Below are 27,368 nucleotides of genomic sequence, written 5' to 3' on the forward strand. Positions count from 1 at the left end.
ATTTATCTTAAAGAATGCAAATTGGGAATGAATAATTCAATTAGAACTTTAAAATTTTAATCAAATAAATCACTTTTGTCCTTTATGATTTCCTTTATCCTTCTATTATATTCCCTTCTACAAGTTTGTCAAACATTATTTTTTTGGTCAAACATTATATTTTGTTTCAATAATTTGACTTTCTGTATTTAATCACCTGAAGATTGCCTTGGTATTTGGTATAAGGATCTAAATATATTTTTCTTCAGATGATTAGTAATATTATATTATGACTTTATAAATAACCAAACCTTTTCCTTCTCCCTATTTAGTATATATTAATTCCTAACAAGATCCATTCCCTAGTTGTTGATTCAACTCCATTAACTAGTATATTTTTATACCACTGACAGACTATCTTAACTATTACAGTTTTCTAGTTTTTAAAAGAGTTGGTCCTTGCTTATCACTATTTTCATCCAAAGTTTTCTATGTTATTTCTCTTTGCTCATCCAAGTTAACATTATATTGTCAAGTTCAGAAAAGATCCGGTTAGTATTTTAGTGAAAATTGCATCAAATATGAAAATAAATGATATTTTAAGTATCACTGCGGAAGCTCAATTACATTTAACTTTTCCAATCAAGAACACTTAATTTTTTTTCAATAATACAAATGAAAATAATTCTACCTAAGGTTCTACTTTCTACATAAGGTTATTTCCAGATACTTAGTATTTTGAAAGGGACCTCTTTTAATCACTTCTTATTTGGCTGACCTATAGGACCATTTCCTACTTTTATTTAATCACTTTGCTCCTTTCTTAAAAATTAGCCACTTCAAGGCAATACATTTGTTTAATATACTTGTTAAAAAAAGGGGCGCCTGGGTGGCGCAGTCGGTTAAGCGTCCGACTTCAGCCAGGTCACGATCTCGCGGTCCGTGAGTTCGAGCCCCGCGTCGGGCTCTGGGCTGATGGCTCAGAGCCTGGAGCCTGCTTCCCATTCTGTGTCTCCCTCTCTCTCTGCCCCTTCCCCGTTCATGCTCTGTCTCTCTCTGTCCCCAAAATAAATAAACGTTGAAAAAAAAAAAATTAAAAAAAAAAAAAAAGAATCAACAAAAGGAAATTAGCATTTCAAAAAAGAGCCAAAGACTTTTCTTTTAACAGAAGAAAACAGTGCAGAAGAACAACAACTGTTTTGTGAAATACAGGTTTCTCCATCACCTACTTTTTCCAGTTGCCATTTTCCCAGAGTTCTTGGTCACCAAAATCCTCACCAAAAAACCACATTCTTTGCTAGATGAGGGTTCCCCAAATCAGGTAACTTCAAAAGCCTCCAATGAGTAGACCTTAACTCCTGTTTTGACCCCACAAATGCCCTCACCTATTCAGGATATTCTAAGAGCCACAGATGTCTGAAAGTCTATTCATTCTCCCAGGCAACCCTCAAAGAGGTTGATATTCATGTATTTCTGGCAGATACGAAATTCCTTCACGGCTTGTAGAATGCCACTGTTTTCCTGGTTTTACCCTTGGTGGTTTTCCTTTTCTACAGCTTTCTTTTAGTGTGCTCCTCACAAATTATGGTGCTTATCAGGGTTCTCTCCTTGGTACTTTGTTATATTATATCTACAATATGAAAGACTTTATTTCTGTGCAAGTCTTCCAAATACAAAACCCTCAATAAATCTTTACCTCTCGCCTCGATAACAAAATGTCTGAAACAACCACATTCCATATTCCTTCCAATTCTAATCCCACTTAAAACTGAATTGAGAGGCATTAGAAGAAAGCATCAAGTATACTGTCACTGTCTCTGAAATATTAAATAAAGAAAATTTTACTATGGCACACACCCATTTGTGTCTCTGTAGTAAACCTGTTGACAATTTATAGAAACAGCTAACAAGGTACACTTACAGAGTGCTGGAGTTAGTGAAAATAGAAAATGAAATCTGCTGTTCAAAATCTACAATACTCTTTAAGTATGTATAAACCAGAATTATATGACTGATTAAATCTAATACAACAAACATAAGCCTTCCTCCATCTTTCTCTAAGAACATGTACTCTAAACAACCAATTCATTTATTTGCTTTCTGTAGCCATACTGAAAAAGAAAGTATGCCATTATTACTTTTTAATCAGTCTTATGCTGTTGTGATTTTATTTTCAGTTAACAATTTACACTAGTTCTAAAACTCATCTCAACCTGGAACTCACAGGGTATGCCTTTGTGGAACATAAGGAAATTCTGCCATTTGACTCTACTGCATGTATAAGAAAAAGGTAACTTCACATATCCCTGAATAAAATCCTGTCTTAAGCTGAATGAACATTGTTCTATTAATACTCATTTGCTACTTCTTTATTATCCTTTTTGTTTATTAAAGAATAACAGGAGTCAAACTTTCAAAAAGACTTAAAATGCACAACATTCTATTCATTTTTCCCTTCAAAATTAGGAAGATATTACCACTGTTTGTTGTTGGAAATAGAGGACTATGTACATCACAAATATCAGTGTACACTTTGAGAACCTCTACATTGGCTCAATCTCAAAAAAATTAAAAGATATTGGGGTAGCAAAAATGTTTCTTGATTTATTACCTTTATAGCTAGTACAGTTTCTTTTAGGATCCCAAAGAACTCATATGTGGGACAAAAAAGTTAGCTAACAGTTTATAGATTTTAACTAGATACCTTCCCAGGAGGCTAAGATTCCAATTTCAGTATAGATATCAAAGTGGAAATCAAACAAGAAACTACTACTGGGAAGTTTTGTTAGTGCACAGTTAACCACATCCTGAGCATTTAAATGCTGAGATTGTAAACCCACCTTCATAGGCTTTCTACTCTTCCACAGAGAAGCACATAACATAAAAGTATTCCAGAGACTACAGTAAGTATGATACCTTGCCTTAGTTATCAAGGAAAAGTGTATTCTTCTTTTGTATTGAGGAATAATCTCATTAAGGTGTAGCAACTCAATGCCAAGACCAAACCCCACTTAACTTCAGTCAACTTCTATTCAACTTTTAAGGGAAAAAAAAAAAAATTGATGAATCATATATAAAAGAAGTCCTACTTTAAGGGAAGGCCAATTCATTTGGGCAGATATTTGCTCAAGACAAGACCCTATATAAGTCCTTGTAATAGTTAATAATTGTATAGTAATTGTAATGGGAAAACTAACATGTAATGGAAACCTAATAATGTGCCAAGTCCTATAGGTGGCATTTTCACATACTTTATTTCATTTCATTCCTAGGACACTACTTAAACAAAAACAAAATGAACCAAGGATTAAATAAGTGGCTTAATTAGAACTTCAAAGCTAGTACATGGGTGAAAGGACTTGAAACTAAATCTTTCTGATTCTATCTATATTCTTTCATACTACCACATAACTGACCTAGCAGCTACCCTGAAAGAAAAAAAGAAATAAAAAAGGGTACAAGAATATCTTGACTTTATTATAAATGAGCTTGGTATGAAAGTAATAAAATCCGGACAGAAATAAGCTCATTTTGCTAGTAATGTTACTAAACATCTTCAAATAACTTTTTCAGTATGCACACAATTTTTGACAATCATTATCACTTTTTCAGTCATTATGCAAAAGTGGACATCTTTTAGAAAATTTAAAATTGTAATTGTACCACATACCAAAACATGAACTACTGTCAGTTCAAGGGGGTGTTCACTGTTAATGTACAGTGTACTACTGAAATTTTATCTAAAGTGAAACAAAATTTTTAGTACACTAGTAACATATCAAATACATATGCTATATCCTAAAAAAAAGAATGATAAAAGTTATAAAAACAACTTGGAAATATTCAGAATTTGTTATTTTAATTAAGAGTAAGTAAAAGAAAAATATCCTTTTAAAGAAAACGTGACATACAATACCTGCGGGTCCTTGGTGGTTTTGGAGGAGGAGAATCTTGTTTGTCAGGATCCATGGAGCTGACCATATTTTCAGTGTTAATTTCATTCTGCCGAGAAAAAAAAAGCTTCATTAAAGTTAAGAGAAAAATAATTTTCCTTTCTCATGTTTCACATAAGCTGTTTCTAATGTTTATTTTTGAAAGAGAGAGCAAGCGCAGGGGACAGGGGGAGCAGAGAATCTGAAGCAGGCTCCAAGCTGACAGCAGAGAGCCCAATGCAGGGCTCAAACCCACAAACCATTAGATCACGACCTGAGCGGAAATCAAGACACTTAAACCAACTGAGCCACCCAGGTGCCCCTCACATAAGCGGTTTCTTGGCTTTTGAATTTGTAAAACAATGACACTTTCCCAAAATGGGGTTTACATTCTCTATTATTTTAGCTGAAAGGGCCAAACTTCAATGAGAGACATTCATATCAAAAAAAGTCTAGGGGTGCCTTGCCGGCTCAGTTGGAAGAGTGTGCGGCTCTTGATCTTGGGGTCATGGGTTCAAGCCCCATGCTGGGTGTAGAGATTACTAAAAAAATAAACTTAAAAAAAAAAAAAAAAAAAAACACCACCACCACAATCTATTTCCAGTTACTGAAAACAATTGTGTACCATGGCATTTCAACACATTTCAAATGTTTCCATAAAGAAACATATTTCCCAAGAAAATAAAGATCAAAGAAGATTTTTTTTCAGGCATCACTACTACTAGAAGCTTAACATGTGCAGAGAAGAAAAAAAAAAGCCAGTAAAATAAGGCTTATATCTTCCACTTTTCCCAATCTTTTTCAAGATTCCTACTGCTACTTAGTACTTTTAAACAGGTCCCAGAATTCATTTTAATTGCCCTACCCTTTATCACCATGGAGTGCCCTTACTCCATAAGCATATATAACTATTATATCATTCTCTAACCAAATAAACCCAAAAAAGGCAGAGAGAGCCCATCCAGAGATATCCTTGTTCTCACTGGTCACAAGGACCAGTAATATTCATTAACATGGATGTTCCAGAGTCAGTAGTTATAAGAATCTTAGGTTATGTTTAGGATTGTGAATAGAAGAGTTCTGAAATTATTATATAAAACACTGCCTTGAATTAGTTTCAGCCTCAAGGAAGTACTTCATTTTTATCCAGCTAGGCATATGTTAATGGGTCGGAAGACAAGAATGATTTTCATTGTTACCTACATCTCAGATTAATTTTAGAAAAAAAGCCATCTTTATATAAACTAGGATTAAGGAACTCTGAAACTGTAATTGCCTTTTTTTTTTTAATCAAAATGTACTTTTACTGGGTTCATCATAGCACCTTTTTTGCCTTTATAACTGTTTCTTGCCAATGAGTTTTTTTGTTGTTTTTTTACTAAGTAGGCCTAACCAAGGAAAACAGAGATCTCCACTTTGCAACAATTTTTAGTGCACTGTGTCCTGATATATAATGAGATGTATCAGAAGAGTTTTATGCATCCTAACTCTGCATCTTACTCTGACCAAAACAACAATTACATCATGAGAATGGATGTTTTCATCCTTAAATTAAAGCCACCTACCATAACAAAGCATCTGTTGCAGGGATATCTGCTAAGGCAAAGTAGCCATATAATTTATTGTCCAAATCAGGGCTCGTTAAGAAAGAAAGTGGGGGCACTAGTAATTATTACACCTAGACAAATATTAAAGATACCTCCGACATATTAATTCATATGCTTATAAACATACTCCCATAATAGCATTCAATATTTTTGTATCAAAATCTGTAAATATTCACATTAAATAGGTTAAATAAAGGTTAAGGGGGAACCATATGAAACTGCTTCTAACCTACAAAACTCAGCAATTTTTTATAGTACAATGTGAAAGCCTCAAGTCATGCCAACTTAGATTTTGCTTCCAAATGGGTATAATACCAAACCAACACTCTCACTCTCTCTTCCCTTCTCCTTCCCCACAACTTCAGGTTTTCAGAGCATTTTGGATTTTGGAATAGCTCAATATGTGAAATGCACTGAAAAGTAAGCACTGCAGAGGATACAAAAATGTAAACAACATAGTACTTAACTCCAAGAAGTGTATAGTCTAGTAATAATCACCAAATTAAAAAGTAAAGGGGTAATCATAAAACCATAAATTGATGAAATCAGAGAAAGGAGATGTTATATGAAGGTGTGGATATTAAGAATATAGTTGAGAAATATTAAGAAGTTGAGAATATTAACGCAGTATGTTGAATGGCCTTAAAGGATAGATAAGATATTGCTACACACAACAGAGTATGGAAGGGAATAGGTGGGAAGGGAACAAGAAGAGAAACAAAGGGCATCTGCAAGCAAATGACAACAAATATGATAAAGGAAAGAAAATGTCATGAAGAATTCCTCATTCTGAATAAATGAGAGAATGGTGGAGCCATTAATAGAAAGGGCCAAAAGAAGAAAAGTAACTTTGGGGGAGGTTAAGACTTTTGAACATGTTGAGTTTCATCTTAAGAAAGAAATGAATGTTGCCAATACAGAAATGCAACTCAACCACTGCCTACACAGCATGAACAAATCCTCTCGGTTACTGTACTTCACAATAGGACAATGTTCTTGGATTCCTGTTTTACCTACAATAATGTTTGCTCTACTCCTATCTTCTGACACTCTTAACTACAGCTTTTGTCCCCACATTTGTCCTAATGTAGATAGCTCTCTTAAGCTGCTTTTATTACCTGAAACAATCACCAACTTGGTGATTCCAACTTTAGAAATAAGGTAATCCATTGGTAATTAGGTTCTAGTGTATCCTTGTTTCAAGAAGAGCTAAAGTTAATTATTTTTTACCTTTTTGACCACCTTCACCCATTTCACTGAAGTAATTTTGTGTCTTATATTTACTACATAACAGCCATGTGAAAGGCCACACAAAAAAAATCAGAACCTAACTATCAAATAATTACAGATATATTATCAGCTGTAAAATCAAATATTAAAACAAGGTGATTTAAAAATAAAAGACATTATATTTGAGGAAAAATTATTAAAAACTCAGTATCACATCTAAAATGTACACCACAACAGGGGCACCTGGGTGGCTCAGTCAGCTGAGCGTCCGACTTCAGGTCAGGTCATGATCTCATGGTTCATGAGTTCGAGCCCCGTGTTGGGCTCTAGGCTGACAGCTCAGAGCCTGGAGCCTGCTTCAGATTCTGTGTCTCCTTTTCTCTCTGCCCCTCCCCTGCTCACGCTCTGTCTCTCCCTCTCTCTCAAAAATAAATAAACATATAAAAAAATTTTTTTAAATGTACAACACAACAGAAGGACCATAACACAAACTATTGCTGTTACTCAATCATCCTAGAATTGAAAAACCTGGTGTAGATAACTGGTCTTTTATATACAAGATAAAAAAGCATGCAAGCATATCTTACAGATGTTTGCTTACTTATGTATTTCTAAATTCCAAATCAGTAGGCTACTCCATTCTAGAATGAATTTTCGCTTTGGATCTCTTACTCCGGAAAGTCATCTTAGTTGTAAATACGTCTAACAAATAACATTTTTTAATGTTTATTTATTTTTGAGAGAGAGACAGAACGTGAGCAGGGGAGGGGCAGAGAGACGGAAACACAGAATCTGAAGCAGGTTCCAGGCTCTGAGCTGTCAGCACAGAGCCCGACACCGGGCTGGAACTCACGAACTGCAAGATCATGACCTGAATGAAAGTCGTCTGCGTAACCTAATGAGCCACCCAGGCGCCCCACAAATATCATTTATTATAGAGTCTTATATTGTTGGTCAGCATTCCAACCAAAATTTCTATGAAAATAATTCTAGAACATACAATTTGAGAGTTTTTTGTTTTTTAACTTTGCCTCTAAATTGTCGGAGAAATAATAAACAGATTTATAAATGTTTCTCAGAGTACAGGTTCAGAGAGGTAACGAAAATATTTCAAATCATTTTATTCAACCATACAGTTCTGAAATAATTTTCCCCGGTTTTTTACATTCCACGTTTTTTCTAAATGGCATTTATGGTTTCCAACCACATATAAACCTGCTATAAAAACAAGTCACCCAGATTCAACAATACCTAGAAAGCAAGATTTCTTAAGAGGACAAGATAAAAAAATTACACAGAATGATAAGCTGTCTGTCTTTCTTCTATCCATTCCTCCTTCCACCTTTTAAATCCATTCACCCATTGAGTTATATAGTTAATACAGTATTAGTCACTACCTTTGGCAAAGTATTTTTTCTCACCAAATACAGCTTCCTCAGAATGGATTCTATAGAGAATGATTTTTCCTTTTTACAGAATAGAAATTGCCATCTTGCCCAAAAGGTAAATCCAGCAGTGGCCGTGTCAGCTTTAAAATGCAAGGACATAATCTAACATTTTAAGTTCAGTTAGCAAACATTTAGTGGGTGTCTCCTATGTATCAATCAATGCTATGAGAAAGTAGGTTTGAAATAACCATTAATCTGCTATTAGGTGATATTTCATCTCATCCCATACAATGTATGATCCTTCTTGTATTCCTTAGCTATTTATAAACCTCTGAGCCATTAGAAAGAAACAATCTATAACAAAATTAAATCCTAGTGTGAAGTTCAGACTAATAAAATGAAAGTTTAATTTATGAAAGAAAACCTAAAAAAAAAAAAATCAAGGTAATAAGAAAACAGAGATGAGAAAGCAATGCAATATTTACCACATATCAGTTTCTGGAGATTACTTAAATATACCTAAAAGCTTTAAATATATAACACTGAATATTGCATTAAAAATATTTTTGAGCAAAGGCAACAACAACAACAAAAAAAAACAAGTGGGACTACATCGAACTAAAAAGCTTCCACACAGCAAAGGAAACCATCAACAAAATGAAAAGGCAGTCTATGAAATAAGAGAAAATATTTGCAAATCATATATTTGATAAGGTGTTGATATCCAGAATATATATGGAATTCACACAACTGAATAGCCAAAAAAAAAAAAAAAAAAAAAAAAAAAAAAAAAAAAACTGATTATAAATGGCAGAGGACCTGAATAGACATTTCTTTAAAGAAGACATACACATGGCCATCAGGAATATGTGAAAAAATACTCAACCATCACTAATCATTAGAAAAATGCAAATCAGAACCACAATGAGACCTCACACCTATTAGAATGGCTAGCATCAAAAAGACAGAAATAATAAGTGTTGGAGAGGATGTGGAGAAAAGGAAACCCTTGTGTATAGTTGGTGGGAATGTAAATTGATGCAGCCATTATGGAAACAATATGGAAGTTCCTAAAAAATTAAAAATAGAAATACCAAACAATCCAGTAATCCCATTTCTGGGTATTTATCCAAAGGAAGTGAAAACACAAACTCAAAAAGATATATGCACCCCCATGTTCACTGCAGCCTTATTTATGATAGTCAAGACATGAAAGCAACCCAAATGTCCATCGATGGAAGAATGGATAAAGAAAACGTGGTACATGCACATGATGGAATATCATTTAGCCATAAAAAAGAAGGAACTCTTGCCATTTGCAACAACGTGGATGGATCTTGAGGGCATTATACTAAGTGAAATAAGTCAGAGAAAGACAAATACTATATAATCTCACTTATATGTGAAATCTAAAAACAAAAAACTGAATTCATATACAGAGAACAGATTGGTGCTTGCCAGAGGTGGGTGAAATGGGTAAAGGAAGTCAAATGGCCGAGGTCAAACTATGCAAACTGCCAACTGTAAAATAAAAAAGGGGATGTAACGTACAGCATGGTGACTAAATAATACTATATTGCATATTTCAAAGTTTGTAAGAGAGTAAATCTTAAAAGTTCTCATCACAAGAAAAAAAATTGTACCTATGTATGGTAATGGATGTTAAACTAGACTTATTGTGGTGATCATTTCACAATATATACAAATATCAAATCACCACACTGAACACCTAAAACCAATGTTATATGCCAATTATATCTCAATAAAAAATTAAAATAAGAATTTTCTATACATTTTAAAAATGTAATAGAATATTTTTCACTTGTATATACTAAGGAAATGGTAGTCTAAAGCATCTATATTTCAGAAGTATCAAAACTTTAACTTTAAAATTAAATCTTGCATTTATAAAAACAAATATTTTCCCATTACAGTTTAAAGAAAAAAAAAAGCATAGCCTATTTAGCTTTCTGAAGCATTAACTGAATCTCAATTTAAATATTATACATAGTAATATATAAACATTCTATTCTGTATTAGAAAATATTTGACTATATTCAGTACAGATTATAACAGGCTTTAATTAAACCAAGGAGGAAAAAGAGATGGCCATGTATAAGGCCTAGTTGCACAATGATTCCTAGGTTAATACAGGAAATAAAAACGAGGTCACATACATTAATCTTAAAAATTTACATTATCATTTGGCTAATAAAGGAAATACATAGCCCTAAAGCTCATGGATAATCCATATTGTCAAAATAATCAATACTATATTATTTTAAGACATTGAGACCAGCATTTGGTAACAAATCTCTCATATGTAAAACCAAGAAATTTAAACAAATAGTCTGGGAAAGTGCCAAAAATAATGTGCAAAAGAAAAGGAAAATAAAGGTTATAAATTTTGCGCCTCATTTTACTTCAGTTATCGAAGCTAAGTTCAATTTATCATGTGATAGCTATGTCAGTTTCAGTGATAAAAACGTAAAGAAATTTTATTTAAAAAAATAGCACAATACCTTCAAGGACAAGGACATTATGTACATACAGCAAAAAAAAGACCTAATTAGAAAACAGAGGCAGACATGAGAACACTATGAGAATACAGTATTTTTGTCAGGTCAAAAGTTTGAATATCCAATAAGATCTTTTAAAGCTAAAATGGGAAGATGGCGGCGTAGGAGGACGCTGGGCTCACCGCGACCTGCTGATCACTTAGATTCCACCCACACCTGCCTAAATAACCCAGAAAATCGCCAGAAGACTAGCAGAATGGATCCTCCAGAGCCAAACGAAGACGAGAGGTCCACGGAAGAGGATAGGGAGGGTAGGAAGGGCGGAGAGGCGGTGTGCGCTACACGGACTGGCAGGAGGGAGCCAAGGTGGAGGGGCGGCCCATCAGCCAAGCAGAGGCCCCGAGTCTGGCTTGCAAAAGCGGAGGGGCCGGACAGAGTGTGTTCTGACAGCGAGCGGGACTTAACATCTGGAAGGTTAAACAGCTCTGCTTGGAGAGCAGGAGGGCTGGAGGACAACGGGAGGGAGAGCTGTTGAGCCCAGGACAGAGCTCAGCTTGGCGGGGAACAAAGGCGCTCGCCAGGTGTCATCCTCCTCGCCCATCCCCCAGCTAAAATCCCAAAGGGAACCAGTTCCCGTCATGGAACTTGCTTGCACAGCGCAAACACCCAAAGTTGTGCTTATGCGGAGCCACCCCTCCAGCAGGTCTGAATCACTCCCAGTGCCGCAGGGCCCCTCCCGAAGCGGATCTCCAAAGGAAAAGTGAGCTGAGCCTGCCCCTCCCGCCCCTGTGCACCTTGCCCATCCACCCCAGCTAATACGCCAGATCCCCAGCACCACAAGCCTGGCAGTGTGCAAGTAGCCCAGACGGGCCACACCACCCCACAGTGAATCCCACCCCTAGGAGAGGGGAAGAGAAGGTACCCACCAGTCTGACTATAGACCCAGCAGTGGGCTGGGGGCAGACATCAGGTCTGACTGCGGCCCCGCCCACCAACTCAAGTTATTCAAGACAGCACAGGGGAAGTGCCCGGCAGTTCCTCACCACTCCAGGAACTATCCAAAATGACAAAACAGAAGAATTCCCCTCAAAAAAACCTCCAGGAAATAACGACAGCTAACGAACTGATCAAAAACGATTTAAACAATATAACAGAAAGTGAATTTAGAATAATAGTCACAAAATTAATCGCTGGGCTTCAAAACAGTATAGAGGACAGCAGAGAATCTATTGCTACAGAGATCAAGGGACTAAGGAACAGCCAGGAGGAGCCAAAAAATGCTATTAATGAGCTGCAAAATAAAATGGAGATGACCACAGCTCAGACTGAAGAGGCAGAGGAGAGAATAGGTGAACTAGAAGATAAAATTATGGAAAAAGAAGAAGCTGAGAAAAAGATAAAAAAATCCAGGAGTATGAGGGGAAAATTAGAGAAATAAGTGATGCACTAAAGAGAAATAATCTACGTATAATTGGTATTCCAGAGGAGGAAGACAGAGGGAAAGGTGCTGAAGGTATACTTGAAGAAGTAATAGCTGACAACTTCCCTGATCTGGGGAAGGAAAAAGGCATTGAAATCCAAGAGGCACAGAGAACTCCCTTCAGACGTAACTTGAATCAATCTTCTGCACGACATATCATAGTGAAACTGGCAAAATACAAGGATAAAGAAAAATTCTGAAAGCAGCTAGGGATAAACGTGCTCTAACATATAAAGGGAGACCGATAAGACTCGTGACCGATCTCTCTACTGAAACTTGGCAGGCCAGAAAGGAATGTGGCAGGAAATCTTCAATGTGATGAACAGAAAAAATATGTAGCCGAGAATCCTCTATCCAGCAAATCTGTCATTTAGAATAGGAGACATAAACGTCTTCCCAAACAAACCAAAACTGAAGGATTCATCACCACTAACCGAGACCTACAAGAGATCCTAAGGGGGATCCTGTGAGACAAAGTACCAGAGACATCACTACAAGCATGAAACCTACAGACATCACAATGACTCTAAACCCATATCTTTCTATAATAACACTGAATGTAAATGGACTAAACGCGCCAACCAAAAGATATAGGGTATCAGAATGGATAAAAAAACAAGACCCATCTATTTGCTGTCTACAAGAGACTCATTTTAGACCTGAGGACACTTTCAGATTGAAAGTGAGGGGATGCAGAACTATTTATCATGCTACTGGAAGTCAAAAGAGAGCTGTAGTAGCCATACTTAGACAAACTAGACTTTAAATTAAAGGCTGTAACAAGAGATAAAGAAGGGCATTATATAATAATTACAGGGTCTACCCATCAAGAAGAACTAACAATTATAAATGTCTATGCGCCGAATACAGGACGCCCAAATATATAAAACAATTACTCACAAACATAAGCAACCTTATTGACAAGAATGTGCTAATTGCAGGGGACTTTAATACCCCACTTACAACAATGGATAGATCATCTAGACACATTGTCAATAAAGAAACAAGGGCCTGAATGATACATTGGATCAGACGGACTTGACAGATATATTTAGAACTCTGCATCCCAAAGCAACAGAATATACTTTCTTCTCGAGTGCACATGGAACATTCTCCAAGATAGATCACATACTGGGTCACAAAACAGCCCTTCATAAGTATACAAGAACTGAGATCATACCATGCATACTTTCGGACCACAATGCAATGAAGCTTGAAATCAACCACAGGAAAAAGTCTGGAAAACCTCCAAAAGCATGGAGGTTAAAGAACACCCTACTAAAGAATGAATGGGTCAACCAGGCAATTAGAGAAGAAATTTAAAAATATATGGAAACAAACGAAAATGAAAATACAACAATCCAAACGCTTTGGGATGCAGCAAAGGCAGTCCTGAGAGGAAAATACATTGCAATCCAGGCCTATCTCAAGAAACAAGAAAAATCCCAAATACAAAATCTAACAGCACACCTAAAGGAAATAGAAGCAGAGCAGCAAAGACACCCCAAACCCAGCAGAAGAAGAGAAATAATAAAGATCAGAGCAGAAATAAACAATATAGAATCTAAAAAAACTGTAGAGCAGATCAATGAAGCCAAGAGTTGGTTTTTTGAAAAAAATAAATAAAATTGATAAACCTGTAGCCAGGCTTCTCAAAAAGAAAAGGGAGATGACCCAAACAGATAAAATCATGAATGAAAATGGAATTATTACAACCAATCCCTCAGAAATACAAGCAATTATCAGGGAATACTATGAAAAATGATATGCCAACAAATTGGACAACCTGGAAGAAATGGACAAATTCCTAAATACCCACACACTTCCAAAACTCAAACAGGAGGGAACAAAAAGCTTGAACAGACCCATAACCAGCGAAGAAACTGAATCAGTTATCAAAAATCTCCCAATAAGAGTCCAGGACCAGATGGCTTCCCTGGGGAATTCTACCAGACATTTAAAGCAGAGATACTACCTATCCTTCTCAAGCTATTCCAAAAAATAGAAAGGGAAGGAAAACTTCCAGACTCATTCTATGAAGCCAATATTACTTTGATTCCTAAACCAGACAGAGACCCAGTAAAAAAAGAGAACTACAGGCCAATATCCCTGATGAATATGGATGCAAAAATTCTCAGTAAGATACTAGCAAATCAAATTCAACAGCTTATAAAAAGAATTATTCACCATGATCAAGTGGGATTCATTCCTGGGATGCAGGGCTGGTTCAACATTCGCAAATCAATCAACGTGATACATCACATTAATAAAAGAAAAGATAAGAACCATATGATCCTGTCAATCAATATAGAAAAAACATTTAACAAAATTCAGCATCCTTTCTTAATAAAAACCCTCGAGAAAGTCGGGACAGAAGGAACATACTTAAACATTATAAAAGCCATTTATGAAAAGCCCACAGCTAATATCATCCTCAATGGGGAAAAACTGAGAGCTTTCCCCCTGACATCAGGAACACGACAGGGATGTCCACTCTCGCCGCTGTTGTTTAACATAGTGTTGGAAGTGCTAGCATCAGCAATCAGACAACAAAAGGAAATCAAAGGCATCAAAATTGGTAAAAGCTTTCACTTTTTGCAGATGACATGATAATATACATGGAGAACACAACAGACTCCACCAAAAGTCTGCTAGAACTGATACATGAATTCAGCAAAGTTGCAGGATACAAAATCAATGTACAGAAATCAGTTGCATTCTTATACACGAATAATGAAGCAACAGAAAGACAAATAAACTGATCCCATTCACCGTTGCACCAAGAAGCATAAAATACCTAGGAATATCTAACCAAAGATGTAAAAGATCTGTATGCTGAAAACTATAGAAAGCTTATGAAGGAAATTAAAGAAGATATAAAGAATGGAAAAACAGGGGCGCCTGGGTAGCGCAGTCGGTTAAGCGTCCGACTTCAGCCAGGTCACGATCTCGCGGTCCGTGAGTTCGAGCCCCGCGTCAGGCTAGCCCCGCGTCAGGCTCTGGGCTGATGGCTCAGAGCCTGGAGCCTGTTTCCGATTCTGTGTCTCCTTCTCTCTCTGACCCTCCCCCGTTCATGCTCTGTCTCTCTCTGTCCCAAAAATAAATAAACGTTGAAAAAAAAGAATGGAAAAACATTCTGTGCTCATGGGTTGGAAGAATAAATATTGTTAAAATATCAATACTACCCAAAGCTATCTACACATTCAATGCAATCCCAATCAAAATTGAAGCTAGAACAAGGAATCCTAAAATTCATATGGAACCACAAAAGGCCCCGAATAGCCAAAGTAATTTTGAAGAAGACCAAAGCAGGAGGCATCACAAGCCCAGACTTTAGCCTCTAGTACAAAGCTGTCATCATCAAGACAGCATGGTATTGGCACAAAAACAGACACATAGACCAATGGAATAGAATAGAAACCTCAGAACTAGATCCACAAAAGTATGGCCAACTAATCTTTGACAGAGCAGGAAAGAACATCCAGTGGAAAAAAGACAGTCTCTTTAACAAATGGTGCTGGGAGAACTGGACAGCAACATGCAGAAGAATGAAACTAGACCACTTTCTTACACCATTCACAAAAATAAACTCAAAATGGATAAAGGATCTGAATGTGAGACAGGAAACCATCAAAACCCTAGAGAAGAAAGCAGGAAAAGACCTCTGTGACCTCAGCCGCAGTAATTTCTTACTTGACACATCCCCAAAGGCAAGGGAATTAAAAGCAAAAATGAACTACTGGGACCTCATGAAGATAAAAAGCTTCTGCACAGCAAAGGAAACAACCAACAAAACTAAAACTAAAAGGCAACCAACGGAATGGGAAAAGATATTTGCAAATGACATATCGGAAAAAGGGCTAGTATCCAAAATCTGTAAAGAGCTCACCAAACTCCACACCCGAAAAACAAATAATCCAGTGAAGAAATGGGCAGAAAACATGAATAGACATTTCTCTAAAGAAGACATCCAGAAGGCCAACAGGCACATGAAAAGATGCTCAACATCGCTCCTCATCAGGGAAATACAAATCAAAACCACACTCAGATATCACCTCACACCAGTCAGAGTGGCCAAAATGAACAAATCAGGAGACTCTAGATGCTGGCGAGGATGTGGAGAAACGGGAACCCTCTCGCACTATTGGTGGGAATGCAAACTGGTGCAGCCACTCTGGAAAACAGTGTGGAGGTTCCTCAAAAAATTAAAACTAGACCTACCCTATGACCCAGCAGTAGCACTGCTAGGAATTTACCCAAGGGATACAGGAGTACTGATGCATAGGGGCACTTGTACCCCAATGTTTATAGCAGCAGTCTCAACAATAGCCAAATTGTGGAAAAAGCCTAAATGTCCATCAACTGATGAATGGATAAAGAAAATGTGGTTTAGATACACAATGGAGTACTATGTGGCAATGAGAAAGAACGAAATATGGCCCTTTGTAGCAACGTAGATGGAACTGGAGAGTGTGAGGCTAAGTGAAATGAGCCATACAGAGAAAGACAGATACCATATGTTTTCACTCTTATGTGGATCCTGAAAAACTTAACAGAATCCCATGGGGGAGGTGAAGGGAAAAAAAAAATGTTAGAGTGGGAGAGAGCCAAAGCATGAGACTCTTAAAAACGGAGAACAAACTGAGGGTTGATCGGGGGGGGGGGGGGGGAGAGAGGGAAGGGTAGGTGATGGGCATTGAAGAGGGCATCTTTTGGGATGAGCACTGGGTGTTGTATGGAAAGCAATTTGACAATAAATTTCATATATTAGAAAAATAAAAATTAAAAATTAAAAAAAATAAATAATAAAACTTTAATATTTAGGTTAAAAAAAAAGCTAAAATGACATTGAACTAATAAACACACGCCAAAAAGGGACTTAATTGTAGCACTCCAATTCTACTTCATTAAAAAGCCTGTACAAAATTAACTATAAAACTATTTATTATGACCAAGAACAAAATACAATTCATGTAAATCAACTTGTAATTACTTAGGTGGGGGTAGAAAAGGAGAACAATAGTTAATTTAAAATTTTTTTTATTTTTATTTTTTAGAGCATGAGTGGGAGAGAGGGGCAGAGGGAAAGAGAGAAGAACAGAGGGAGAGAGAGACCGAGAGAGAGACAGAGAGAGAGAGACAGACAGACACTGAGGTTCTTAAGTAGGCTCCATGCTCAGTGCAGAACCTGACATAGGGCTTGATTCCACAACCCTGGGATCATGACCTGAGCCAAAATCAAGAGTCAGACATGCAAGTGACTGAGCCACCCAGGTGCCCCCAGTTAACTTTTTAAAAGTAATTTATACTTGAAACAGTAATGATTTTTGATATAAGATCAACTTTCCTAGCTATATTCTACGGAAAATTATTTAGCTGGTTATGGAGTCCATAAATATCCATTACAATAGAGAGATTCAAATAGGAAGAAGGAAAGGAGTTAACAAAAAAATAAAAATAATTGTCATGGATATTATGTTAGATAAAACACAAGATGACAATTAAAAAGCTAAACATTACATCTTGGTTAAAAAGTAAAAGTTTCTGGGGCACCTGGATGGCTCAGTCCGTACAGCATGCAACTCTTGATCTCGGAGTTGTTAAGTTTGAGCCTATGTTGGGTATAGAGATTACTTTAAAAAAAAAGAGCTTAAAAATATAAAGAAAAGTTTTCTAAATTTAATAGGCCAAGAACACCTACCACTCCATCAGCAATTTTCTGGGCTCCATGAATTTCATACAGTTGTAGCTGTTTTTCAAACAGCTGGGCAATTGCTCTGTGAACAAGCTCATACTGCTCCTATTATGGAGATGAAATGTTAAACAAGGGAAAAGCTGTTAAAAAACAAAAAACAAAACAAGAAGACATTTATAAAAATACAGTTTATAAAGTAAAACAAAAAACTATACCTTAGTTTGTACTGCAGAATGCCTTTGTGTTCTCATTTCTTGTATTAAATTAAATACATTGAATTCCTCTGGTATTTTCTGAAACAAAGAATTTAATACATCAACTCTCTTTCATATAGACCTTCAACTTTTCAAACAGACCTTATATACATGCTGGATGAGGGAAAACATGTACTGAGAACTACCTACCATCCTTCAGACACTCTTCTTGGCATTGTGGACACAAAGCTAATCTTGACCCTCGGCAGTCAAGCTGGTGAGATATGTGAACAAATAAATATCCACCAAGGCAAAATCACAGTTCAGTGGGAATAAAAATGCTGTAACTAACTCTGATTGGTGTGTGGAATGAAAAGTGAAGGAAATATACATAAGCACAGCAGATTAAATATATACTCTATTTCAGGAATTGAGAAGCTTGATGTGGAGATAGCCTAAAAGTGAAAGAAGGAGAAGTATTCAAGGAGGAAAGAAGGTAAGGCTACCTGGGATCAGACTGTAAACATAATAAAATTTGAACTCATTCTACAGGCCACTGTTCCCTGTGCTGGCTACATAAGGACCAGCTAAGAAATTTGGTAAAAATACAGATCCCTCAGCTGTGTCTCTGGAGACTGTGAAATATCCCAGACAATTCTTGGTACACCTGGAATTAGAACTACTATAATAGGGAGCACAGACATGAGGAGATTTGATATACAGTCTACTTTTGCAGTATGGAGGCCAAGAGTCTGAAAAGGGGACAAACTGGTAGTAGTTTACTGAAGGAGTTTTAAAAAAGCAGATTTGAGGCACATTTCTGAGGTAGAACTATTAGAACTTGGTAATCACCAAGAATATTTTGAAGTGATAAGGAAAAAGAATTAAAAATGATTCCCAGGCATGGGGCGCCCGAGTGGCTCAGTTGGTTAAGCATCTGACTTCAGCTCAGGCCATGATCTCACAGTTCCTGGGTTCAAGCCCTGTGTCGGGCTCCGAGGTGACAGCCCAAACCCTGGAACCTACTTCAGATTCTGTGTCTCCCTCTCTCTCTGCCCCACTTACACTCTGTCTCTCAAAAATGAATAAACATTAAAAAAAAAAAAAAAAAACTAAAAAAAAAAAAAGGTTCCCAGGCTTACTGCTTGAGAGTCTTTATATAACATCAGAAGATTTTTACATCAAGTCCTAACCTAAGACAGAAGATTTACCCTATGTTAAGCCAAACACAGTCAAATGAGGACTATGTTCAAAATACACAACTTTTGAGATGACCAGTTATTTATTTTGCTTACTGGCATTTATCTATATGCCTGTTTCCATCTCAATTTTAATCTTTCACTTTTATGTTAAAATGGGTTAGAATCCTAGTTAAATTTTGTTCATTTAAAAATCTTCATTTCGACTATCAGGAGATGATTACAATTTTTGAGGAATACAAAAATAAAATTTAATCCTAGACAGCTTTTGAGGAAAATTTAAAATTTAAATATTCCCTAAGAAAGAGTTTAAAATGGAAAGAAGGCAGGAGGAAAAAGAGATAGAGGGCAGAAAGAAGGAAAAAAACCCTAAATATTTTATTAATCCTATTTTATACAAGATACAGACTGAAATATTCACAGAAACATACTATAAAGCTATAAAGGGGGGTGCCTGGCTGGCTCAATCAGTGGAGTATGTGACTCTTGATCTCAAGGTTGTGAGTTCAAGCCCCATGTTGGGTATAGAGATTACCTAAAATATAAAATTTAAAAAAAATTGGGGGGGGGGGGAGCCTGGCTTAACTGATGGAACATACAACCCTTGATCTTGGGGTTCTAAGTTCAAGCCCCATGTTGGGTACAGCATTTACTTAAAAAAACAATACAAAAAAAATTTTTTAACATTTATTTATTTTTGAGAGACAGAGACCGAGAACCAGCAGGGGAGGAGCAGATGGAGAGAGAGAGAGAGAGAGAGAGAGAGAGAGAGAGAGAGAGAGAGAATCTAAAGCAGGCTTCAGGCTCTGAGCTGTCAGCAGAGCCCGACACGGGGCTTGAACCCATGAACCATGAGATCCTGACCTGAGCCAAAGTTGGAGGCTTAACTGACTGAGCCACCCAGGTAGGCTCCCAAAAATAAATAATTTTTTAAAAAGCTATAAAGAATTAAAAACCTCTCCCTAGTGCATAGAAAATGAACATACTATAGAACCAGAAAAGGAACCAAATCTACATACAATAGGGACAACTTAAGTTTTTCAAATCTGTAATAAGGGCTGTGTTTTATTTACCTGTATATCCTCCAAAGTATTAAACAGTTTCTTGGAATGAGTAGTGGTAGTAAAACAGTAACAGCAATTGTAATGAAAACTAACATTGAAATGAGCACGTACTACAGGACACCCACGTTCTTTTTTATTTGTTTGTTTGTTATGAGAGAGAGAGCACAAGCGGGGGTCGGGCAGAGAGGGGAACAGAGGATCTAAAGCAGGCTCTGTGCTGACAGCAGAAAGCCTGATGCGGGGCTTTAATTCATGAACCCTGAGATCATGACCTGAGCTAAAGTCTGACGCTTAACCAACTGAGCTACCCAGGTGTCCCAAGACACCCACAGTTCTAAAGAATTTTAGAAAGGTTAACTTATTCCTTATGAGTTATTAATATTATTAATTTTTCAGTTGAAAAAATGGAGGCACAGTGAAATGAAGTAATTTGACCAAAATCCCAAAGCTAGTAAATGACAGAGCAGGAATTTTAATCTGGGCAGTTTGGCTCCAGAATCAGCATCCTTAACCACTATACTGTGTATCCACTTAGGCATAAATATTTATAAAATTGGTTACATTTATACTTAGAATATAAAAGGCAATGAAGATTCTGTATTTGGAAAAGTCAACGCAGAGTTTACATTCTTAACGTAGGTATCAATTCACATAGATCAACAAGGAGGCAACATGTCTACCTTTCTGCCCTGTGCATTATCTCAAGGTAATATGCATCATTTATGCCTTCCTTTTTCAGTTCCATTACCTTTATTTCTTACATAGTAAAGCTACTTCTAAAAAAGCAACATGTATAACAGAACACAATCTATAATTTACAGAAATTAACCATTAAGTTTGAAAATAATAATAGATCAATGGGACATAATGCTATATAAAAATTATTCTTACCCCAGCTTTTAGTAAATTCCATGTATAATCTATGGCACAAATGGCACCTGTTCTTCCACAGCCTGCACTGTAAAGTTTGAAAGAAAAATTTGATTTTTGTTATAAAAGAATTATAAACTAAATGTGGATGAACATGTTAGTTTTCAGAAGCAAAAAAAATCATTTAGAAATATGACAAAATTCTACCATTTTAGTAAACAGATTACAACTTAACATCTTTAACATCAGCATTTATACCTGGTTTTTATTAAATTTGGGTAACTTCCAAGATTCAAAAATTACCTATGTGATTCACAGATGACCCAGCAGCCTTCATTTTGTAAGTCTAATTCTAACTCAGAAAATCTTGTCTAGCTAACATAATAACTCACAGAGATCATTTTATTTTATGTACAACATGGTTCTGATGCCTTACAGTAGAGGAAGAAACAACACATCATTTCAATCTGCAAAAGGTATAGGAAAGACAAAGAATACAAGCCCTAGAAACTGGTTCGAACTCCAGCAGTGATTTCAACAAAAGAACAAAGTGACCAAAATAACAAAAGACCAGTGATGTACTTTCATCTTCTAAGGAACTAACAGAACCTGGAGAACGTAAGTAAAATTCTGCAGGTTTTTACATTTTAAAACATGACAAGAGTACTTTACAGCAATTGATTCTCAACTAGAGGGAGACAGGAGACATGCATCTTAGGACTGAGAATCACTCTGAGTAATTAAAGACATTACTAACATCACCAGAATCATTTTTAGGCAGGAAAAAAGTTAGGCAGCATTTAAATTTTGAAACCTTTAGAAATATCAGTAGTTTGTCAAACATGTCATGTGAGAATTCCTGATAAAGTAAATTTATAAACAACTTAGTATGATTTTTAAAAAGCTCTTAAAAGACATCAATAATACTAATTTTTAACTATTGATACATTTATCAATTCTTCATAGCAAAATATTTCTAGAATTTTAAGTTAAGAATTACTAGGGGCTAAATGACATATATTTAAAACTTTATGGTTTAGGGGCGCCTGGGTGGCTCAGTCGGTTAAGCGGCCGACTTCGGCTCAGGTCATGATCTCGCGGTCCGTGAGTTCAAGCCCCGCGTCGGGCTCTGTGCTGACAGCTCAGAGCCTGGAGCCTGTTTCAGATTCTGTGTCTCCCTCTCTCTGACCCTCCCCTGTTCATGCTCTGTCTCTCTCTGTCTCAAAAATAAATAAACGTTAAAAAAAAAAAATTTTTTTTAAATAAATAAATAAAACTTTATGGTTTAAAGTGTAACCTTACAAAGATACACACAACCAGACTGATGAAACACAATACAAAATTTAGAAACAGATCTGAGTATATGTAGGTATTACATAGTGGTGGATTCTCCCATGAAACAGGAAAGATTAGACCATTCAATAAATGGTAGAGGGAAAGTGAGCCTAACAACAGCAAAAGCTAGATTCTTACTCATACCTTAATTATTAAAAAAATTCCAGATAGATTAAAAATATGTTTATAAAAAAACCTATAGAAATGCTAAAAGGATAGTTTATGCACTACTGTTACAGATGGACTTTTTCTAAGCATATCTCAATGGATAGAAATCATAAATGAAGACTCACAACTTTGACTGCATAACAATTTCAAACTTATGTGTGGCAAAATATAAGCAGAATAAAAACCATGGAAAACCATGCTACTTACAACATGACTAAGAGCTAACAATGTCAATATATAAAGATATGTAAAGAATTTATCACATAACTAAGAGATGAATGCCTGCTTTAAAACAATTGGCAAAGCATACAAATAAATTCACAAAAGAATATAAACTACGAAGACAAAAAAAAATGAACAAAAAGCTTGCCTGTCATACAGGCATTAAATCAAACAAACAAAAAAATAATAGTACTGGGAAGAGTATAGGAAAATGGGCACTCCCACAAACTAGCTAATTATAATTAGCATCAACTTTATGGATAACAGAATATAAAATATGTATTAAAAGCATAAAAATGTTCATGCCCTTTGACTTAGAAATCTCATTTATAGAGATCTATCTTAATGAAGTAATTACTGATGTGCTCAAAGATTTTGCCATGAAGACTAGCCATATGGACATTTAAACTACTGTTTAAAATACATGAAAAAGGATGGGGGTGGGCATAATAAAGGAATGGAGGTTAAATATAAAGTAGAGCACAGTCATAATGAATTGTAGAGAGAATAGTTATATGATTTAGAAAAATGTACATGACAAATTACATGGAGAAACATTCTGTAACAAATACAGCACATACATGGAAAGGACATTCACCTCGACTGGAATTGTGATTTCCTTGCTTTTATGTATGTGTTTTCCTTCTTTCTTTCTTTCTTTCTTTCTTTCTTTCTTTCTTTCTTTCTTTCTTTCTTTCTTTCTTTCTTTATGTCTGTTTTCTAAGTCACTACAGTTAACATATTATTTTGACTGTTAAAATATTAAATGGTGTATTTATTTTTTTAAAGGAAAACCTTCACATCAAATTGGATTCATGAGCTGTATACACTGGGCAACAATGACAGCACAAGAAATAATTTCAACTTACTTGTAAGAAATCAAGTCAAATTTAATTTCTACAATTAAACGGACTTTTTTTTCTTCTTAAACAGTCAACTACTTAATTGAATGGTCAGCTAACCACTGAATTAGCTATAGAAAAATATTTTTTTAATTAACCAAGTTGTTAATTGATTCCCACATGTCCCATCAGCAAGTCCCCTTTCTGGCCCACAGCAGCCTTTTCAACACACTAATAGGCATTACAATCAGACCTATTGGATAAGAAAAACTACCTTTGGTGTTCTGTCTATGCTAAAAAAAAACAAAAAAAAACCTTTGAACTATTTAATTAACCTGTAAATTTCTGAGTCTGGGAAATTTCATTTACTCTTTATAACAAATGTGAATGCGGATAAAGTCACTTCAAGAGATAAACTGATAGCAGTTTTATGAAATAAGTAGTAGGATTCTAAGCGTTTTAGAAGAATCTAACGTAAAATAAAAATTCAGAGAAGAAAAACTCTGATTCAGACAGCTTTTACTATTTGGAAACCCATATAATGACCTGTCTCATTTGGTAATTCCAAAAATTAGGTTTCAAAATACCATACATCACCCATATTATAATGCCACTTATATTCCAAAGTACTTAAATATTTGGAAAAATTTTTTGTACCTGCAATGAATACAAATAGGCACATCTTCATGTTCTTGGTATTTCCTCATTAAGCTTATCATGTCCAGAATGGAATCAAACGATGAGGGAACATCATGATCTGGCCAGTTCACGTAATGAAACTGATACAGCCTACGAGATTCCTTCAAGAAAAAACAGAAATTCAACAATTATAAAAAGACATTACAAATTTTAAAGCATACAGAAAAGCTGCACATCTGACTTTACTGTCATTTCTAAAGTTTTTATGTGGTATTTAACACTGCCTTAAAAAAGTAAATGATAGGCTATATTTATTGACTATCATATATCAAGTCTTAATCTAAGGGCTTCACATGTAACAGTTTATTTATTCCCCATGTAATTCTATGAGGAAGGTACTGTTAATAGTATCCACGATTTATAGGTAAGGAAACTGAGACAGAAAGATTACATAACTTGCCTCATGTTTCACAGCAAGTGACAAATGTAGGATCTGAACTCAGGCACTCTTATCTCCAGAGCATGCATGTTAACTCTAACACTATGTATATTATTTGGTAATCCACAGTAAAGGGATGAGCAATATACCAGAAGCACAGTGTTTGAATCTATTGTAATTAGAAAACTAATAGGATATTTAAACTGAAAAAGAAAATTAGAAACAAACTTGTCCAATGCCAAACCCACTTCCTTATTTTAGATGAGTGGTTCTCAAAGTATGGAGTGCTGGAACCATGTCTACTTGTAAAAAGGAAGGTAGGCTGTGGAAGTATGTTTCAAATGTACCAGTTGAGGAACAACTGTGCACTTACTTGATGGCCATGCTTAATTGTTCATAATGGTTTGAAAAATTAAGATAATAAAAATACAGAGATCTTGGAAGAAGCTGATAGCATTTTCTAATGTCCATCAAATTTTTGATTTCCTAGAAAAATTATCATTTTGTTTTAACGTTTATTTATTTATTTTGAGACGGAGAGAGAGAATCCCAAGCAGGCTCCACGTTGTCAGTGCAGAACCCAACACAGGGGCTCATTTTTATGAACCACAAGATCATGAGCCCAAATCAAGAGGCGAATGCTTAACTGACTCAGCCACCCAGCCGCCCAAGCAATTATCATTTTATATAGTTCTGAAACACGGAAGTCAAGGGCCTCAGGTGAAAGCAATATATATCAAAATGAAGATTTAGGTTTGATGGTGGTTCATCTATGTCTAAAAAGTTGTAAACTAGCAAAAGTGGGTAAATAATTTGGAAAGAATGCTATAATCTGCTTACTGTAATAGAGAAAAAAATATTTATGGCAAATAGATACAATAAATTTAATTTAGGGAAAACTGTTTTAAGTAAGTCAAGATTTATATTACTTTAATTTGATAAGCTCAAGGCTCAAGACACTAAATAAAAATTACACTTTGATTTTCTTCACTATTTTACATAAGGAAATTTGCTAATTATTTTAGTTAACTATGTAAGACCAGATAGCATGCAATTTATATATCTTCTCTTCAAAAATTTCCTTAGAAACGGTCTCTAAATGGAAAATACTTACATTTTGAAATTCAAGTAAGAGTGTCCTAATGAAGTAGTCTGTTCTTGCTTGTTCAGCTTCCTAAATACAGGAAAAGTGAGTCAGTGAGAACACTGAAACCAAAACATCCACACACCAGAACAAACAAAAACCACGTATTTAAAGTCTACAATATAAAATTAACCTTTGAAATTCCAGATATATCTAGTAATTACAAAAACAACCATTCTAAAAGTCACTGATTTGTCTACTCAACTTTGCTGTTCTGATGGGCAAACAGGTAAATTAATGGGCAAGGCAATATTCTAGTAAATCTTTATTTACAAAACAGGCAGTGGACTAGACTGACCTATGCATAGCGTGCCCACGTCTGGTCTAAGTGGTTACATGCAGCGACATGCAACCGAGTCCCTCCTAGCTAGTCCTCCGTGATCCAACACTTTACCCTCTTTCCCATCCCCAAATCAAAAGTGCTCCTGATACTGTCTTTTCTCAGTCTCAAAAACTGATTGTCAAGAAGTCAAGTCACTTACTATGGTTATTTTCACCAGCTTGCTTTCTAATTACAAACTTGATTTTTATTTACATCAGTAATAACAAGTACTGAGTTGCTGGAAACAACCACAAGACATACAAATTACTTTCCATCTGAAATCTTGAAAGAAGAAATTTGCTTCTTCAGTATGGATCAATCCCAATATTGACAAATCAAACCAGCTATCGCTAATCAAATCAAACTTATTCAAAAGATGATTAAATTATCATTTCGTTCACTCTGAAAAATCATCCAAAAAAGGTCATAGTTTTCCAAATTATAATCTGTTTCTTTACTCATTATAGTAAAGTCTTTTAATTTTTATTTATTTATTTTTGAGAAAGAGCAAGAGAGTGAGAGAAAATATGCATGCACGAGCAGGGGAGGGGCAGAGAGAGGAAGAGAGAGAATCCCAAACAGGCTCCATGCTGACACTGCAGAGCCCAATGTGGAGCTCAGACATACTAACTGTGAGGTCATGACCTGAGCCAAAATCAGGAGAAGGATGTTTAACTAACTGAGACCCTCCTCTACTCATTATTTTAAATGTTGTTTACTATTCTTGATCCCCAACTCTTCAAAAATTTCAACTCATTTAGCTGTTGAATGTTAAGCACTATACATTTTCACTTGAATTGTAACATTTAGTACAGATATCTTATTGTATTTAAACTTACAAATGTTCAACACAACTACATTGCACAGAAAATAGATTTCCTGAACAGTTCAGGGGCATAATATTGTAGAATACTTTATAGATTGGCGACAGGGGAGGTGTTCTCTCACAGAAATACATAATGTGGTATGTATTGGTTTTTATCCACTCCAAATAACATGACATGCAGTAGGATTTAAAATTATATTTAACCCACAAACAGTTAATTCTAACCAGGACTTAAGAATACTGGCTGCTTATTAAATCCAGGCAGTTCAACTAT

At 35.7% G+C, this 27,368-nt stretch overlaps 1 protein-coding gene and 1 long non-coding RNA gene across 9 annotated transcripts in view; one reads left to right on the forward strand and one right to left on the reverse strand.

Moving 5' to 3' along the window:
• PTPN12 (protein tyrosine phosphatase non-receptor type 12) overlaps positions 1–27,368 on the reverse strand; it is a 103,333-nt gene that overhangs the window by 14,759 nt on the left and 61,206 nt on the right. For all 6 annotated transcript variants that reach the window (XM_086696843.1, XM_086696844.1, XM_086696847.1 and 3 more), the window contains 6 exons: positions 25,917–25,976; positions 24,382–24,524; positions 21,179–21,245; positions 18,046–18,123; positions 17,837–17,935; positions 3,896–3,981 (listed from right to left, as the gene is read on the reverse strand). In XM_086696843.1, coding sequence (XP_086552969.1) covers positions 3,896–3,981; positions 17,837–17,935; positions 18,046–18,123; positions 21,179–21,245; positions 24,382–24,524; positions 25,917–25,976 — 533 coding nt within the window. The remainder of the gene's footprint in view (positions 1–3,895; positions 3,982–17,836; positions 17,936–18,045; positions 18,124–21,178; positions 21,246–24,381; positions 24,525–25,916; positions 25,977–27,368) is intronic.
• On the forward strand, positions 1,089–25,714 carry LOC147583297 (uncharacterized). 3 transcript variants are annotated; one of them, XR_015248064.1, is made up of 3 exons: positions 1,089–2,269; positions 18,165–18,520; positions 23,672–25,714. It is a non-coding gene; the product is annotated as an uncharacterized LOC147583297 (long non-coding RNA). The 3 variants fall into 3 exon arrangements; XR_015248063.1 differs by lacking the exon at positions 1,089–2,269 and having other exon boundaries at positions 17,931–18,301; positions 18,452–18,520; XR_015248062.1 differs by lacking the exon at positions 1,089–2,269 and having other exon boundaries at positions 17,931–18,520.

This window comes from Puma concolor, chromosome A2 (assembly GCF_028749965.1).
Source record: "Puma concolor isolate L17-30 chromosome A2, mPumCon1.1.hap2, whole genome shotgun sequence".
NCBI lineage: Eukaryota > Metazoa > Chordata > Mammalia > Carnivora > Felidae > Puma > Puma concolor.